A 15,275-nucleotide genomic window follows, 5' to 3' on the forward strand; every position below is an offset into this window, starting at 1 on the left:
AGCGAGTCGAGCATTCCGCTCGCCCGTAGTCCCTAGTATCTGCCGTTACAACAAGGACGATAGCAATCAATCCCACGGAATGATTAATGAAAAGGTTTATTTTATGGTTCCCTCTTCATCAGCAACCCGTGGGTCCTTCCATTGTCCCACTTCTCCTTCCGTTTCCCTATCTCCTCTTCTCTACCACATTCTGTCTTGTTACCAGTGCAATAAAACATAGAAGCCACCATGTCCGACCCGGAAAAACCTCCCTTCCCGATTGAGGCCGAAAAGGCTGATCTGGAAAGGGTCAACACGTATTCTGGGGATGAGAAGGCAGACAATTCAGGCATCGACATTGAGCGTGCCCGGCTGCTGGCGAGCTTGCCAGACCCCGACGCAGGCAAGAGCGAGGAGGAGCGCCGCGAAATTGTGAGTGTCTTTGTCAGCGGGAGGCATCTCTCCATCCCCATGTTGCACCTTCCTTAACTTGCTAACATGAACAGGACAGGAAACTCATGTGGAAAGTTGACCTGTGGCTTATTCCCTGGCTCTCCTTCCTTTATCTTCTGTCCTTCCTCGATCGTACCAACATCGGCAATGCCCGTCTGGCCGGCCTCGAAAAGGACCTCGGCATGGTTGATGGAGACTATAATAACTCCCTGACAATCTTCTTCATCAGCTACGCCGTTATCGAGCCTGTCACAAACTCCCTGCTCAAGAAAGTCACCCCGCGAATCTTCTTCACCGTCGTCATCATCGTCTGGGGTACTATCATGACTCTCATGGGCATCGTACAGAATAATGCTGGACTCCTTGCTGCCCGTTTTTTCCTTGGCGTTGCTGAGGCCGGCCTGTTCCCTGGTGTGAACTATTACCTCTCCTGCTGGTACAAGAGTTCCGAGATTGGCGTGCGCTCCTCCATCTTTTTTTCAGCCGCTGCTCTGGCCGGTTCCTTTGGCGGCCTGCTTGCGGCTGCTATTGCCAATATGGATGGAATTGGTGGTAAACCTGGCTGGGCCTGGATTTTTATCCTCGAGGGCCTGGTTACTGTCATTGCTGGTATGTTCTGCTGGTGGCTTGTCTTTGACTGGCCTGAGACTGCTAGGTTCCTTACACTTGAGGATCGCGTGCGTGTTCAGCGACGTATTATCATGGACCGGCAGGGCCACAACGCCGATGACTTCGATAAGAGACATATCTATGTGGCGCTGAGGGACTGGAAGACCTACGGATACATGGTTATCTACATGGGCTGCCTTGGCCCCCTCTATGCTTTCTCCCTCTTCCTCCCTACCATTCTGCGCGGCATGGGCCACCAGGGTACAAAAGCTCAACTTCTTTCTGTCCCTCCATATGCTGTCGCTGCCGCCCTAACAATCGCAGTTGGTTTTTATGCCGACCGATCACGCCACCGCCGCGGATACTGCAATATAGCCACTGTCATGCTAGGTATCGTCGGCTTCATCATGCTCATCTCTACTTCTAACCCGACTGTCCAGTATGTAGCTGTTTTCCTAGGAGCTGCAGGGATTTACCCCACCATCCCCAACACCTTGTCGTGGGTCAACAATAACACCGAGGGCTCCCTGAAGCGTGCGTTCGTGCTGGGCATGGTGGTGGGTTGGGGCAACCTGAATGGTGTGACGTCGTCCAATATATACTTGACCCGCGAAAACCCCCGGTTCTGGACCGGCCATGGAGTTATCCTTGGCTATCAGGTTTTCTTCCTGCTTACCGGTTCGGTTGGCATGCATTTTGCCCTTCGGAAGATGAACTGCGATCGCGAGGCTGGCAAGATGGACGAGGCCTGGGGCAAGCTGACGGATGAGCAGAAGTGGATTCAGGGCGATCTCCGTCCTGACTTCAGGTACACTCTGTAAGACGATCAGATTCTGGCATGGATTGTGACGATGGTGAGTAACGGATGGAACCCCAAGCACGTTGTTCATCCTCGGCTGAAACATAGCCCCTCTTGAGAACAAAAGAGCAGGAAAAGCCGGCCCAAAACCGTCTCCGTTGGGTCAATTCGTCCGTGGCTAAAATCCCTGTATGAGATCTCCAGCTGGCGATAACGCGGAACATAAGTGGAAGGAATCTCACGCCAGCAGCCTCATGCCAATAGTTACTGAGTAGACAGAAAATAAAGGAGTCACGTCAACAAAGTGTTACGGATAGGATCCGATGCCCACGAGGCTTATCGGTTGTAGTGCCCGTGCTCGAGCAGCTCTGTTAAGAAGTTCGCTCCGGGGCGTTCCTTATGGGAGTGATGAGGGCGGCTCCTCACGCCAATGTAAAGCAGCCGAATTAGCCTACATTTGGGCGCCCAAGCGCCGAAACAATCCGTATACTGTAGCATGGGTATAGTGCCTGGCGTAGGGTAGCCAGAGGCCAGGGCCTACTTACGGCGAGCAATGGACAGGATCTTTGGTGAGAGGTAATGCCTCCACACACCACATGACAAAACTAATCACAGATCCCAAGCGGAGAGGAAGGGAATTGTTTTATTTTTCATGGATATCTGTTTCGATAGTCTATCATAGCCTCGACAATGGTTCAAGGGCAATCGACGCAGCGGGGAAAAGATGGAGCTGTGAGGAAACTGGCAAAGAATACGAAGGTGCTCAGGGGACCTTGGGCTGCTCATCTGACAACGGTTTCCAGCAACCGAGGAGGATTTCAGGTACTATGGGCAGTTCTTGAGGCGATCTCTGAGAGGGAGAGGTGATTTGGGAAGGGATGTTTGACAGCCACCTACCTCCTCTTGACTTTCCAGAATGCTCCACAGTGTTATCCATGACCACCAACATGCGAACCGTAGTTCTGCCGATGAAGTTCAGAGCATGTTGGCGAGGTGTTGGCGTCAGGCAGCAGGAGAGGTGCCTGGTTTAAAGGACCCTCAATCTAAGCGCGTCGACCCGATACGACTGCCACGAGGCCCGAGGACTCCCGGATGGGCAGAGAGCCAATATCCGAGACACTAATTCCTCCGTACGTGCTTCATCCGCTCTGCCCTCCTCGTCGAGAATGTCCGTGAAATCCTCGCTGGACACTTCATTCGGCACAACTGACCCATGCGGGTTCCCGGATATGCTGAAACTTCCCTTTACTCGGCTGGCGTGTCGTACAAGGACTGTTGTCAGCGGCCTCAAGGCATCCAGAGATTCCAGACGAAGCAGATCGTAATAGGCGCCCGCCACGGAAGCAATTATGACCAAGGCGACCAACCAAACTGGCCACTGAACACCGGTGGGCGCGGCCTCCGGACCATCGGACCAATGCATCACAGAATCGTCAAGATCGCAGCCGAGATTCACCAAGGCCCAAGCAAGATCCAGAGAGGAACCGTGCAGGGCTGGAACGAGGAGGTTCAAGTCATCAACGGTTCTCTTCAAGGCTGGATTGGAAACCACCTCACGAACCACATAGCCTGTCAGCCCGGAGTATGCAGCGAGTGCTACAAACGAGACACGGCTCCCGCTTCGAGTGAGAAAGTCATTTTCATGTAGGCCAAAGAGATAGTGAATGGGCAAGTCGGGACAGCTGCGGCAATACAACGTGTCCGATGCTACCCTGGCTTCAAGTGTAACGCGAAAATCATCATATAGCGGAGACACTTGTTCGCCAAATGTCATGTCCAGTGATCGAAGGCAGCTCGAAACTGTATAGGTCAGGACGGAAGTATGGGAGCATACATAAATGCTAAGAACGATTTCTGCTAAACCAATCCTTCCGTATATATCGGCCGGTCGAAACCCCGATGCCAACTCGCGCATCTCTGCATCCGAATTGCACCGATCTAGGATATAGTCTCTGGCCGTTCGGTGAAAAAACAACACCCGCTCGTCGGGTTGGCCGTCGTGGGGGAAGAAATGGAAGAAAGACCCCCCAGTGCCTATGTGTTCCCAGTCTATTTCAGGGACTACTTCTAGAAGGCCCTTCGTGAGGCTGTAGATTTGCTTTTTAACCAGCGCAAGCCGCTTGATGGTTTCTTCTCTTGTGTATGGCTCGCGCAGAGGGTGAATGGGGAAGTTCCGATCCTCGAGCTCTCCGGAGTCCAACCAGGAGAACGCCATGGCACTTAACGAGCCGGGAAAGGGATTTTGAGCTGCTAAGAAGAGCATTTTATTGGCTCGGATTCTGTCGATGCGACTGGGTGTCGCGCTTTTCCGAAGCTGGTCGTACAAATCGCCTAACTCCATTGGCACTTCTTCGAGCTTTTGGCGGAGGATTTTGCGGGAGTCTCCCTGCCGAATCGCGGCGAGAAGGATATCTACCACCAAATATGCCCAGAGAAAAACCCCTTGGCAGTTCCCAGAAATATCAACCAAAAGATCGTCATGCTTTTCACCTGTCTTGACAATCTCGCGGTCGTTTGATAACCGATTCTGACAGTAGGTGTAGATATCCCCCCGGTTTAGAAGGTGTAAGTGAAGAGGTTGATGAGCGGGTGAAGCAAGGAGTTCAAGATACTCTCTCTGCGGCCTTGAAGAGACGCAAATCTTGATATCGCCCCTCTCAGTCCATCTCTTCAGCTTCAAGGCCAGCTCTTCACGAGCAAGAACATTCCCATGGTACTCGTCTAGGCCGTCTATGAAGAAGCAGAACTTGTATATATCCTGTCCTGCGTAGCTGGTGAGGTTCTCGAAACCCACTTTGATATCTTCGTCACTAAAGTCCAAACTTTCAACAAGACGATCACCAGGGCCCTTCTGCAGGCGGGCCCATTGTTTCGGAAACACAACAGGGATCATCTCGGGGCAGCGGCGGAGAACCTCGAATAGCAATGATCTGTAAAGTCCCTGAAGGGTTGATTGTAGGTAGGTCCCAGCGCTATAGAAATAGAACTGTGCCACAACCAGCGTCTTTGGCGCAGCCCATTTCTCCAGCTCTCGTCGCGTCGTTTCGTGCTGTGAGACGAACTTCATCAGGGTAGACTTTCCAGACCCGGCCTTGCCTGAAATATGAAAGATGTCTTTGCCACTATTTAGCCACGAGCAGAAGACTTCCCTTGCGTCCCTGCGGCTTTCTATCTCGGCCTTGCAATGGGATGCGTCTGGATCCAACCTCGGTATACCACTTCCCGCTTCTGTTGCTGGAGGCGAGACGAAAGCTTGCTCTATTACAGAGTCAGGACCTGGCTCGGGGTCGATGCTAAGCGGCTTCGGGGCTCGGCCATTATAAAATGCATTTTCAGAATTCAGAGACACGAAACTGGAGTCATCCTCCTGACCCTCTGTGTCATAGCCATCCTCCAGCAGCCATTTGCATGTGTCCTCGCCCGCTAAAGGGATTTGCGCTTGCCTCAGACGCATATCGTTATAAATGAGCTGCCGCAGCACCCGATGGTGCAACGGAATGGTTCGCGTTAATGACTGCATGTCTTGCAGTATTCGCCCAATTTCTGCCAGCGTTTCTTGATTCTGCTCCAGGTGGTCGGAAGGGGGCGAATCGTGCGTGGGAGGAGCATCAAGAGTTGAGGGAGCATTGCTTTGAATGGCGGCGATTAAATCGCTCTGGAGGTTGTGAAGCTGCGCCGAAAACTCCGTTTTTAACTCAGAGCTATCATTACTGATGGCGTTGATCTGGGAGCATATTTCCGATTGTCCATCGCTAGGGTTACGGTCAGTGAAATATAGCTTTTCATAGAGAAAGTGTAAGTAGTTATCTCTCACCGGAGCAACAAGGTCAAGTTGATCAATATCTCCCCCCGATACTCCTGCAATCTTTCCTTCAAATCTCTCACTTCTTCTCGCTTTCGCAAAGCCCTCCATTTAGCGTAGACACTCTTCCAGATGGATCGTTTCGGCACCTTTAGTTGCTTCAGAATATCCAAGAGGACCTTCGCATCACTTCGACAATCTTCCGCGAGCCGGCGAATAGCTCGTTCCGATTTGGTCCTGCCAGAAGTTGTCTTCTCGAGATCCTCTGCGATGGAGTCAAGATCATCGATGACGTCCTCCAAGCGCGCGTTTTCTTGCAGCGAACCGTCGAGGGAGCGGTAGATTTCTAGGCTTCCTGCAATCAACTTCCACGAGAAGTCGACAAAGGTAATAATTGACGAAGCCAGTCCGACAGCCGAAACGGGATCCATGGGGAGCTTCAATCTGTCTGACAAGCCGATGGGTGGAGGAAGGGTTGCCCAAGGGTTGGGGGGAAGCGGGGTTCTGGAGGATGGGCATTGGGCAGGCTGGGCTAAAGGGTTTAGAAGGGCCTAGACTCGCGTAAAAAGACGAGCTTCCCAGAAAGATATCGAACATAGAAGACTGCAACTTTCTAGTTATATTAAAAAGAGTTATGTTTAAATTTTTATTTTTTTTATATAGTATATATTGAAATAATATTATTATCGTATTAGACGCGCTGTAGTAAACTAAGCGAATGCTAGTTCCTATAATAAAAAGTCTAGGAATAGGACTATGTAGAGCCTGGCGGAGATGTTCCGCGTCATTCCGCGTCATTCCGCGTCGTTCTGTTCTAGGTCTTTGTCACTTCAAGATAAGTCTATTTCAGCCCCAATACAGTGCTTTCATGGGCTGTGTAAATACATGCATATATGTTTCTGTTTACTGCCATGGGCTAGGAAAATGAGGCAAAAAGAAAGATATTGGTTTATTGACCTAGGCAGGGATCGAACCTGCAATCTCCTGATTCGTAGTCAGACGCCTTGCCATTGGGCCACTAGGCCATTTCCTGTGGGTAAGCTACTTTCTTCACCCGGAAATTAGTTTCATGGCTCAACATCTCGCTGGCCTTTTTCCCAGTGTCATCTGGCAGGTTCACGGCGATGTATCGACTTGGCGATCAGATGCTCAATACTCCATGAATAGTCGCTGAGAGACTGATCTCTAACATTCGTTGCTCACACTTTTCATTTTACTCGTGCTATGGGCACTGAAGGTAGATCGGTTTGACGGCAAATTGGCATTATTCGCAATAGGTTGTCAAGCCCAAAAGACTTCGGCATTCAGCTGGGTAGGTCCTGATTGAAGTATTCATGGCTAAAGCCCTCATAATCCAAATCAGCCATCATATCTTCCCGCTCTTTCTGCATACGAGCCCGGAAATCGGTAGCCTCCTCCGGCGTGAAAATTGATGGGTCGAATGCGTCAAGGGCGATCTGGTCTCTCACTTCGACGGGCAGACCTCTGCTGCTGAGGAAGTCGTCGGGGAAAACATCGCGCCTCCACCAGCTGAAATCTTGCGGGACGACTCTTTTAGTCGAAATAACACGGTAGTTCGGATCAACAAGGCAGATTGTAAGGAACCGAACACATCCAGGTTTAGATGGGTCCTGGAGTTCGACGGGATTGAGGCGGTACTGGACAACGTTGGGGAACGCAACTAGTCTTTCTTTGGGCGCCGCGACCGACCCAACTGTTTGGAAATGGGAGATCCTTGTAACAACCTCACCAATAGGTTGGTCGACGGCAAATGTGGTGAATGCTCTCTGAAACTCAAAACGATGAAGCCAATAGTTCTCGCGGGTGAAATCCGCGGCCACTCGGAACTGGAGACTAAGTGCTTCAGCGACGTTGGTCTGCTCAAAGGTGTAGACAGATGTGGCGACAATGTGCTCATTGAGCATGCCTTCTAAAATCCAGTCGCTGCCTGGGAAATGTGGCCTATCCGGCGTCAGTTCGATAGTCTGCATCTTGACATAGACCTGCAGACCCTGATGTCTGAACTGGTGATGTAGTTGAACCTCACGATACTTGTGATTTCGTCGCCGCCGTGGGTGGACTCTAATATTTTCCCTACACCAATCTCGACTCCCGGTGTCCTCGCCATATTTGTTGGCAACATAGCAGCGCGGACAGGTCTGCACAGCATCGAATACTTCCCCGATCGATCTGAGCAACTCTCCAGAGCACGCGGTTCCAGGCTGCTGGCTGTTGGGGTCTAGTAGTGGAATGACGCTGTGATTTCTAAACGGCGGTCCCCGTTCCGGGAGGGAATCCATTTCTGAAATCCTTGCCCACGGCCACGCTGGGTTGGGTGTGAGTAAAGGGTGAGGACAGCCCTGAGCAGAGAGGTATATGTCGGATCTAATGGTGTTAGAAATGTCCTGAACTGGGTACAAGGCGTTCTTCCCTGTCTTCCAATCCTGGAAGGAGAAGTAAGTTCCAGGCTCCGGATACCGGAATTCTTCAAGCCTAGCCCGTATGGTTTCGTGAATTTTGGATTCTGCTCGAACGAAATCTACCTCGAAAGTGTTGCAGAGGGCTGGAGCAGTTTGCATCCTCGTGATGATGTCGTCGAGCGAATCATCCCGTTGGGACTGGCTCATCCTATCCCAGTCATCGGACAGGGAGCAGAGCTCTCTATAAAAGTTGCCATCTTTGACCCAACAAGGGCCGTTCGGTGGAACGGGAAATGGAACGCCAATCCCGAAAGTCAAAATACGAAGAGGCGTTCAGGGTGGTCCTATTGTCCACCACCGCTGAAACCAACTCATGTCGTAATTCTCCCTCTTCCTAGTGCCGGCGTGCATGAGTACATCGTTCCAAGGAAACACCGAAGCCGAGATGGCATCCTCGATGAGAGAGTACATCGACCCGTGAGTGCTCGGATGAAGACCATTGATGTAACTTGTGATACGAGCTCGAAGGCTGATCTCGGTGCTTGTACATGCGTCTGCGTCCGCGATGACAATGTCGCAGGGGAGCCATTGAAACAGGTTCGAAATAGTTCGTGGGGCCCTCTTCTTGGCAAGTTTCCCAGGCTCAGGTTCGGAGTCAGAGTCAGTGTCAAGCTCCGAGGGTGAGGTAATGTTATAGGGAAGGTTGAAGTTGGGCTCAACCTCACCCGGCGAGTGATAACCGTACGAGTGGGGTCCACGGGACTTGACATGAGGTGCAATCTCAGACACTACTCCTTGTCCAGAATGAGCCCACATGCTGTTGGGGTCGACTCCGTCAGTGGGGGCAAGGATCTTTGTTCGTCCATATGCCAGCGGGTTTAGCGAGGGATCCACGATATCATGCAACGGGCCTTCACTAATTCAGCGCCCCCATCCGTCATCAGTCCTCAGCATCTCACAGACCAGTCTCTCCATCCGTTCGGAGCCCTGGAGACTAGACTTGGATACACGGATGCCCGCATCATAGACTAGAACTCGGCCGGTGCGCACGAAGGATCTTGCCTTGTCCTGAAGCTCTTCCAAACACCAGGCCCAGGCCTTGGGGCTAAGGAGAGGCTCTCTTGTTGTCATCTCTTGCCTCAATGCCTCCGCTGTCTGGGAGTTGAAGACATCAGACTCCCAATTAGGCCTATCGGTTATCGCGTCCATTGTCTTCAACATGGCCAGCTCACGGGCAGTTAGGCGAGTTGGAAGCACCCGGTCAAGCATTCCGTGAGCAAATCGCCTTCGCCAATGCAATTCGATGTTGGAAGCCTTTTCGGGAAATGGGGGTGGAGATGGTTGAGGGGCGGGAGCCTCGGGCCCCGTATCTACCCCCGAGCTAAAGCTGTCCTCACGTCCACGTTCCATTGGGACTCTGCATGCACTTCGCCGTTCTTTTGAGGTATCTCTTCAACGGGATGTCTCAAGTTGACTAGAGTGACGATTTTTCTCTTGGTGATACCTGGCCCAACGGAGCTGACAGAATAAACAAACTTGTGTGTGGGGGGAAAGAGCTTTCTATTCCTCTCTAGAAACAACAAAGACCTTAGGAGAAGAATCCTCCCGGACACGCTGATCAATTTTGCCGCCTAGCGAGCTGGGTCTGGGCTCTGAACCGGACCAATTTGGTGGATAATAACCGTGGGCGGGAATTGCAATAGAGGCAGAAATGGCAACCCGAGATGGCGGAGTATGACCCAAGGCGTTGAAGCCTTTCAGCTAGCTTTAGCCTAAAAATGTGCCTGAAACACGTTTGTACTACTGCCTACTGTCTACACTACGCACTTGGAGCTGCGATGAGGGAACAAGAGCTCCACCATTTGGGAGGAATTACATTTTAGATACACGAGGAGATAAATTGTAGGACACTGTTGGAAGAGGTTAGAAATCTACATCTTTCCCTAATGCCTGTACTCATACGCTTGTTTCAATTGGATTTGTTTTGAAACGTACCTACCTAATGTCGCACGAGCTGGGGCAAAGTGCTCTCTTATTGCAGCTATCTAAAATGGGCCAATGTGAGGAAGCGTAGGCATATTGAATCCGCCAAATATTATTTTAAGCCGTCATTGGCATGAGGAGCTCGCCGAGATCAGGGTCGTAGTAGCCATTTAAATGTAAGTCTAAAACGTCCCATGAAGCGGAATTTTCCTCACTTCCGGATCCTAAGAGGAATTGTCCGCCGATCGACATCTCGGGAACTCCAGAGTCCATCTGGAATGCGGCCTCCTGATGTGGCGCCTGCACGGATTCCTCCTGCGGCAGAACATTAGATGAAAGAGGTTCTGGAAGAAACGAACCGACCGTGTCATTGTCTTCGAGGGGTCCTTCTCCCACAGTCGGCTTTGGAATAATTGCATATCGTGATGGGAAATGGACCCGGTCATCTGAACCTTCTTCTCCACCAGACCGCGATGGCGCAGGATCTTGCCCAAGTACGGTGACGAGGCTTTCGGTATCTTTTACGCAGCGTGCCACACGCGGAAAGATGGTGCGAGCAGAGGATGCCAACCGCAGAGCCTCAATAAGTTTCGGCTTGATTTCCAGGATGGAGTGGGGGCCTTCCTCGTCTAGAAGATGATGTAGATGATGCAGTATCTGAGAGACCTGGTAGATACTAACGGCAAGGTGCATATCTTCTAAAGGCGCCCTGAAATCTAGTTGGTAAACTTCAGACCAAAAGTTGCAAAGGCGCAGAGCGCTAGATAGACATGCTCGCTGGCAGTATTCGATGAAGTCAGGAGGGGACTGGGCCATCGCCTCCTTTCCAACAGCCTCTCGTATACCGGGGATAACGAATCGGTACAAGTCGCAGTAGCATTGTAGCCACATCGTGTGGAGCAAAATGTATTGGGTGGCTTCGGTAGAGTGGACCATAACAAGAAGGTTCTGAGAGTTGAGTTTCATATCCTCTGGTAAGGTCATTTCAAACGCGTCTAGATCATGGCGTAGGGTATCAAGCTCGTCGCGGCTCAGTGCAGGGCTAACATTCTCTCTCCTAACTCTCTTAGTGTATCTATTGACCTGTTAATTGAGGGCTATCCCTTTGGCGCTGATAAGGCGAAACTTGTAAGGGTGGTCGGGGAAAGCGGACAAAAAGGAGAAAGGAAAAAAAAAAAAAAGGAATAAAAAGAAAGGGGGAAGGGGGACGTCTTACCTCAGGATTCGATCGCGGAAGTTGGAAAGCCTGATATAGTAAGCAATAATGCTCATATGCCCATCATCTTGGCGATGTTTCTCTTCGAGGTACTGGGCCCTTGAGGCAATCCCTCTCCGAAAGCTGTGATCATCGCAGGGTAGCCGAATATGTATTTTATCGGTAGGGCAGACAGCGAGGTCGTCGACGCCTCCAGAGATTTGCCGGTCAGAGAGATAAATTGCCCATACTAGACGACGACGAGACTCCTGGGCAATGGGATTTAAATTTCCATCCTCTAAGTTAAGCCGCATGATGAAGGCTACCCGCGCCGCCAATGAGATCATCATCCAGGCCTCTGGTAGCTTTCCAGCGGCAACGTGATAGCGCATAATGAGCACTAGGGCTTGAAGTTGATTGATAGACAGCCTACCAAGGCGGCTTAGGATATCGCGCTGAGCCTCCTGCATCATCGTTCCAACGATTGCCTGGCTATGTGGTCGATCGTCGCACAGATGTAGACCGGAGGCTATTAGTACTTTTAGGATGACGGGGTCGAGTGTCTCGCGAGCCAAATCGGCGAGTACTAGGGGCTTGAGGAGGAAGACGCATGTTGCGGCGCCGGACAGGTCGAAGTAGGCTTCAATATAGCGACGGACTGTTGGCTTATCTGAGAACAACGTCCTAGCGTCCGATAGTAAGTTTAAGTTTAGAATTGTGGGCGGCGTCGACGAGTTCGCAAATTGGGCTGAAGACTGTATTTGGAATGAGTTTCCATCCGAACGCTGTTCGCAGCGGACGCCCCTGGCGAGACATCGCTCGCAAGGGTCTCCACCAGTGCATTTGCTCTTCATTAAGCGGCAAGTCACGCAGGCCCGACGAGTTCGCCTCCTCTTTGTCCCGGCCTGGGTCATATCCGAGGGATCACGGACATCCGTAGTAAGTATCGGGTCCAGGCCATTCCCGTAGGAACACGGAAGCCCGAGGCGAGTACATGGAGCGCAGGACGGCTCGACTCGGTCGCATTTGACCTTGCGGGCGCGGCATGGTTTGCACGAAAGTCTCGGCTTCTGGTAGGTCTCACAACCTTCGCAGCTGGAAGAGCTGATGGATTCGATGCCAGCTGGGCCTTCGGGTACCCAGGCTAGTCTCGGGGAACCACCAACAGTTGAAGTAGCCATCGTGGACGTGAGCGCGAAGGTTCGGTCGGATTAAAACACCGAGCAAGAGTGCGTCCACCGACCTTTTAAACGGCTCGGGTCGGATGTCGGCACACGCTGCCACCCACCACCACGCCACCAGCTACGAACGACCGTCCCCGACCCCGCCGCCTATCCCTAACAGGGCAGCGCATTAAACTGCAGAACGACCCACATTCCACATTTTCTCGATTCAAGTCTCTTTACTGAGGTACATACAAACAAATATACATCAATACACTTCTTAACCCCAGAAAATCCATCGCGGCGGATCCCCGCCTATCAATGGTAGTTTCCCCGCAATACTACCGCTCCATGGAGTGAAGGTCGCTGCAATGTAACCAGGCGTTGGAGGAGTGGTTATGCCGAGTGACACTGACCGGGGCAGCTATCAATTGATACGCGGCAGAAAATGAAGAGATAGAATTCGACCCGTATCATAGACTTTTCAAACCGTGGCCTCTACCATATATCTAGTTTGTTTTTCTAGGCCATATACTCAGTAGTTGTCAATTCAATACATGTCTGACACTGTGACACTTGAATATGCAGTGCCACCATGCTAGCACCAAACTAGAGACTGTTTTAGCTGCTTCACTCTACCGCTAGCAGGCATCCTCGATCTAACATTTGAACTAACCCTGGCGATCAATTTTGGATTGTAGCGGAGGAAGAGAAGGTTCGCGACCGAGCCAATGTTTTCGTCCTTCGGTCAAACCTTGTCTCACAGAGTGGTAAAGATTATTACGAATTATACAACATGAATACTTGAACGCCCCATCTTCTCTCTGCAGTCAGTTGAGAACAGTGAATCCTCTCGGCCTTCTTTGGTTTAAATTCCAATTATGTTAGGCCCTAGAGCTTCTTCTTTCTGTATTATCAGTGATTAACCTGCTGCGACTGGCTCTACTTGTTCTCTACATGGTGGGCTTGGCCCAGTTCAGGGTCGTCATGGTGCTCCTTCTCCTGGATCTGGTGATGCACAGCTTCCATCAGCTCCGAGGCATTTGTTGAGCCAAACTTCCGCAGTGGGACTCCAGTCATGAACAGGTAATCGACCTGCTCTAGTGTCTTGCCCTTGCACTCGGGGACGAAGAAGTATACAAATATAAGAGAGCAAAATGCAATGCCGCCGAAGATGAAGCCGACTTTACTTCCGAGACCCGCACGATCCGGAAATACAAGATACGGGATTGAAAAGTTGATGAGGAAGCTTGAAGTAGTTAGCCTAATAAGTCATGGAAGAGAGAGGGAAGGGCTAGAGAGATGAAGCTGGAACCTCGCCTAAAGTTTAGTTCGCCACAGACTTACTTGAAAATAACGTTGACCGTGAAGCCAACCCGAGAGCTATGGTCTCGTAGGCGTAGATTGGACACCTCCGTAGCGACGACATATGTCAAGGGCGCCCAGCCTAGCGAGAAGCTGGAGACGAAGATGGTGATCAGGGCCATAATGCCCTTCATTCTCGGAACGGAGACTGGCTCCTGGACGCCAAGGCCGCCCATCGAGAACAGACTACCCATAATGGCAATGGAAGACGCCATCAGAAGTGTCCTGCGACCCGTTAGCAAGCTTCATTAAGTATTCGATCTTCGCATCCTACATACCGTCGCCCAAATCTGTCCGTTGCGAATAGAACGAGGGTTATAACCACAGCGTTAATGCCAGAGTTCATCAATCCAAACAGGACAGGATCGAAGATGCCTAGAGACCTGACGTAAACGGCACCGTATTGAGAAGCGAATGCCTGTCCGGTGGCTTGCTGGAAAAAGTTGACGAAAACGATAATAACCGTGCGAATTACGTTTTTTCCACGGAACAGCTCCATGAAATTGCCGCTCTCCTGTTCGTGCTCGAGCGTAACGCGCAGCTCGGTGAATTCTGCCTCGATCTCCTCGTCGGTGAAGGCTCCGTGCCGGAGACGCACCAGCATTTCCTTGGCTTCATCGATGCGGTTCTTTCGTAGGAGCCATCTTGGAGATTCGGGAATGAAGAATATAGCGGCGGCGATAATGCTAGGGACTACATAGAAGAGGCCCAATGGGATCCTCCACGACCTGTTGTCGTCAATCTTGCTCGTGCCGTAGCAGATCGCGTTAATAACGAGTCCTCCGACAGTTAGACTAAACTGGTAAGTGCCGACGATTAGGCCTCGGACCGGGGCGGGAACTTGCATGCAAAACAGACGTGATCAGCGTCTAGCCATTCCAATATATCCAATCCCAGCAAAGGTGGCATCTGGTACTCTAGGTTCCTCGCGGTTAATGCACTTACCAATTTCTGACTGGAAAGTCGGAACGACGGACAGCTCCATGCCCACATACACGTAGTTAAGGATGCGGGCGGCCATAATCTGCTCTCTGCTTTGAGAGGTAACGGCAATCGTCGCGGTTATAAGGGCGTAAATGCTCATAATAAACATACACCATCGACGACCGAACCGAGAAGAAATAGTGGTGCCAATGAGTACGCCTATCAAGTTACAGGGTCAGGGGACTGGAGCTCACGGCTCGTGAATAAGCAGGCAGTAGGAAGCTTTACCGGCGGCGAAACCGATGTAATTCAAGCTGTTGAAGAGGGATAACCAGTCAGACCGAAAGGCGTATTTGCCTGTTGTCTCGTTATAGTCGCCAAATTGTCTGGTGAAATGCTCCATGGCCTGGGTGGTAGCAAAGGCCTGGTTATCGAAGCCATAGTTGAAGGTAGAGACGGCGATGACGAAGACGGAGGCGAACAACGTCCGGTTGAAATAGCGAAACTTTTCGAACGTAAATAGACCCATAATGTAGTGAAACTTCTTAGTTTTGGGGGCAAGAAATAATAAGAGAATGGATTT

The 15,275-nt window shown here is 51.1% G+C and overlaps 5 protein-coding genes across 5 annotated transcripts; 1 reads left to right on the forward strand and 4 right to left on the reverse strand.

The window, feature by feature from the left end:
- Positions 1 to 228: 228 nt before the first annotated feature.
- On the forward strand, positions 229 to 1,862 carry SAPIO_CDS1630 (Uncharacterized protein; the record flags this gene model as incomplete). The annotated part of the gene is made up of 2 exons (XM_016784857.1): positions 229 to 411; positions 486 to 1,862. 2 exons carry the CDS (start codon positions 229 to 231, stop codon positions 1,860 to 1,862), a joined length of 1,560 nt encoding a protein of 519 aa, XP_016645614.1.
- Positions 1,863 to 2,769: 907 nt separating this feature from the next.
- SAPIO_CDS1631 (uncharacterized protein) lies at positions 2,770 to 6,073 on the reverse strand (the record flags this gene model as incomplete). Its single annotated transcript, XM_016784858.1, has 3 exons — positions 2,770 to 2,802; positions 2,877 to 5,592; positions 5,655 to 6,073. The coding sequence occupies 3 exons, from the start codon at positions 6,071 to 6,073 to the stop codon at positions 2,770 to 2,772; spliced, it is 3,168 nt and encodes a 1,055-aa protein (XP_016645615.1).
- Positions 6,074 to 6,946: 873 nt separating this feature from the next.
- Positions 6,947 to 9,271, reverse strand: SAPIO_CDS1632 (uncharacterized protein; the record flags this gene model as incomplete). The annotated part of the gene is made up of 3 exons (XM_016784859.1): positions 6,947 to 8,319; positions 8,434 to 8,914; positions 9,026 to 9,271. The coding sequence occupies 3 exons, from the start codon at positions 9,269 to 9,271 to the stop codon at positions 6,947 to 6,949; spliced, it is 2,100 nt and encodes a 699-aa protein (XP_016645616.1).
- An 891-nt stretch (positions 9,272 to 10,162) lies between these two features.
- Positions 10,163 to 12,421, reverse strand: SAPIO_CDS1633 (uncharacterized protein; the record flags this gene model as incomplete). The annotated part of the gene is made up of 2 exons (XM_016784860.1): positions 10,163 to 11,120; positions 11,262 to 12,421. 2 exons carry the CDS (start codon positions 12,419 to 12,421, stop codon positions 10,163 to 10,165), a joined length of 2,118 nt encoding a protein of 705 aa, XP_016645617.1.
- A 924-nt stretch (positions 12,422 to 13,345) lies between these two features.
- SAPIO_CDS1634 (uncharacterized protein) lies at positions 13,346 to 15,221 on the reverse strand (the record flags this gene model as incomplete). Its single annotated transcript, XM_016784861.1, has 5 exons — positions 13,346 to 13,652; positions 13,751 to 13,993; positions 14,047 to 14,608; positions 14,714 to 14,799; positions 14,947 to 15,221. The coding sequence occupies 5 exons, from the start codon at positions 15,219 to 15,221 to the stop codon at positions 13,346 to 13,348; spliced, it is 1,473 nt and encodes a 490-aa protein (XP_016645618.1).
- Between the last annotated feature and the right edge of the window lie 54 nt (positions 15,222 to 15,275).

Source organism: Scedosporium apiospermum (genome assembly GCF_000732125.1).
Source record: "Scedosporium apiospermum strain IHEM 14462 chromosome Unknown SEQ_SAPIO_0066, whole genome shotgun sequence".
Lineage (NCBI taxonomy): Eukaryota > Fungi > Ascomycota > Sordariomycetes > Microascales > Microascaceae > Scedosporium > Scedosporium apiospermum.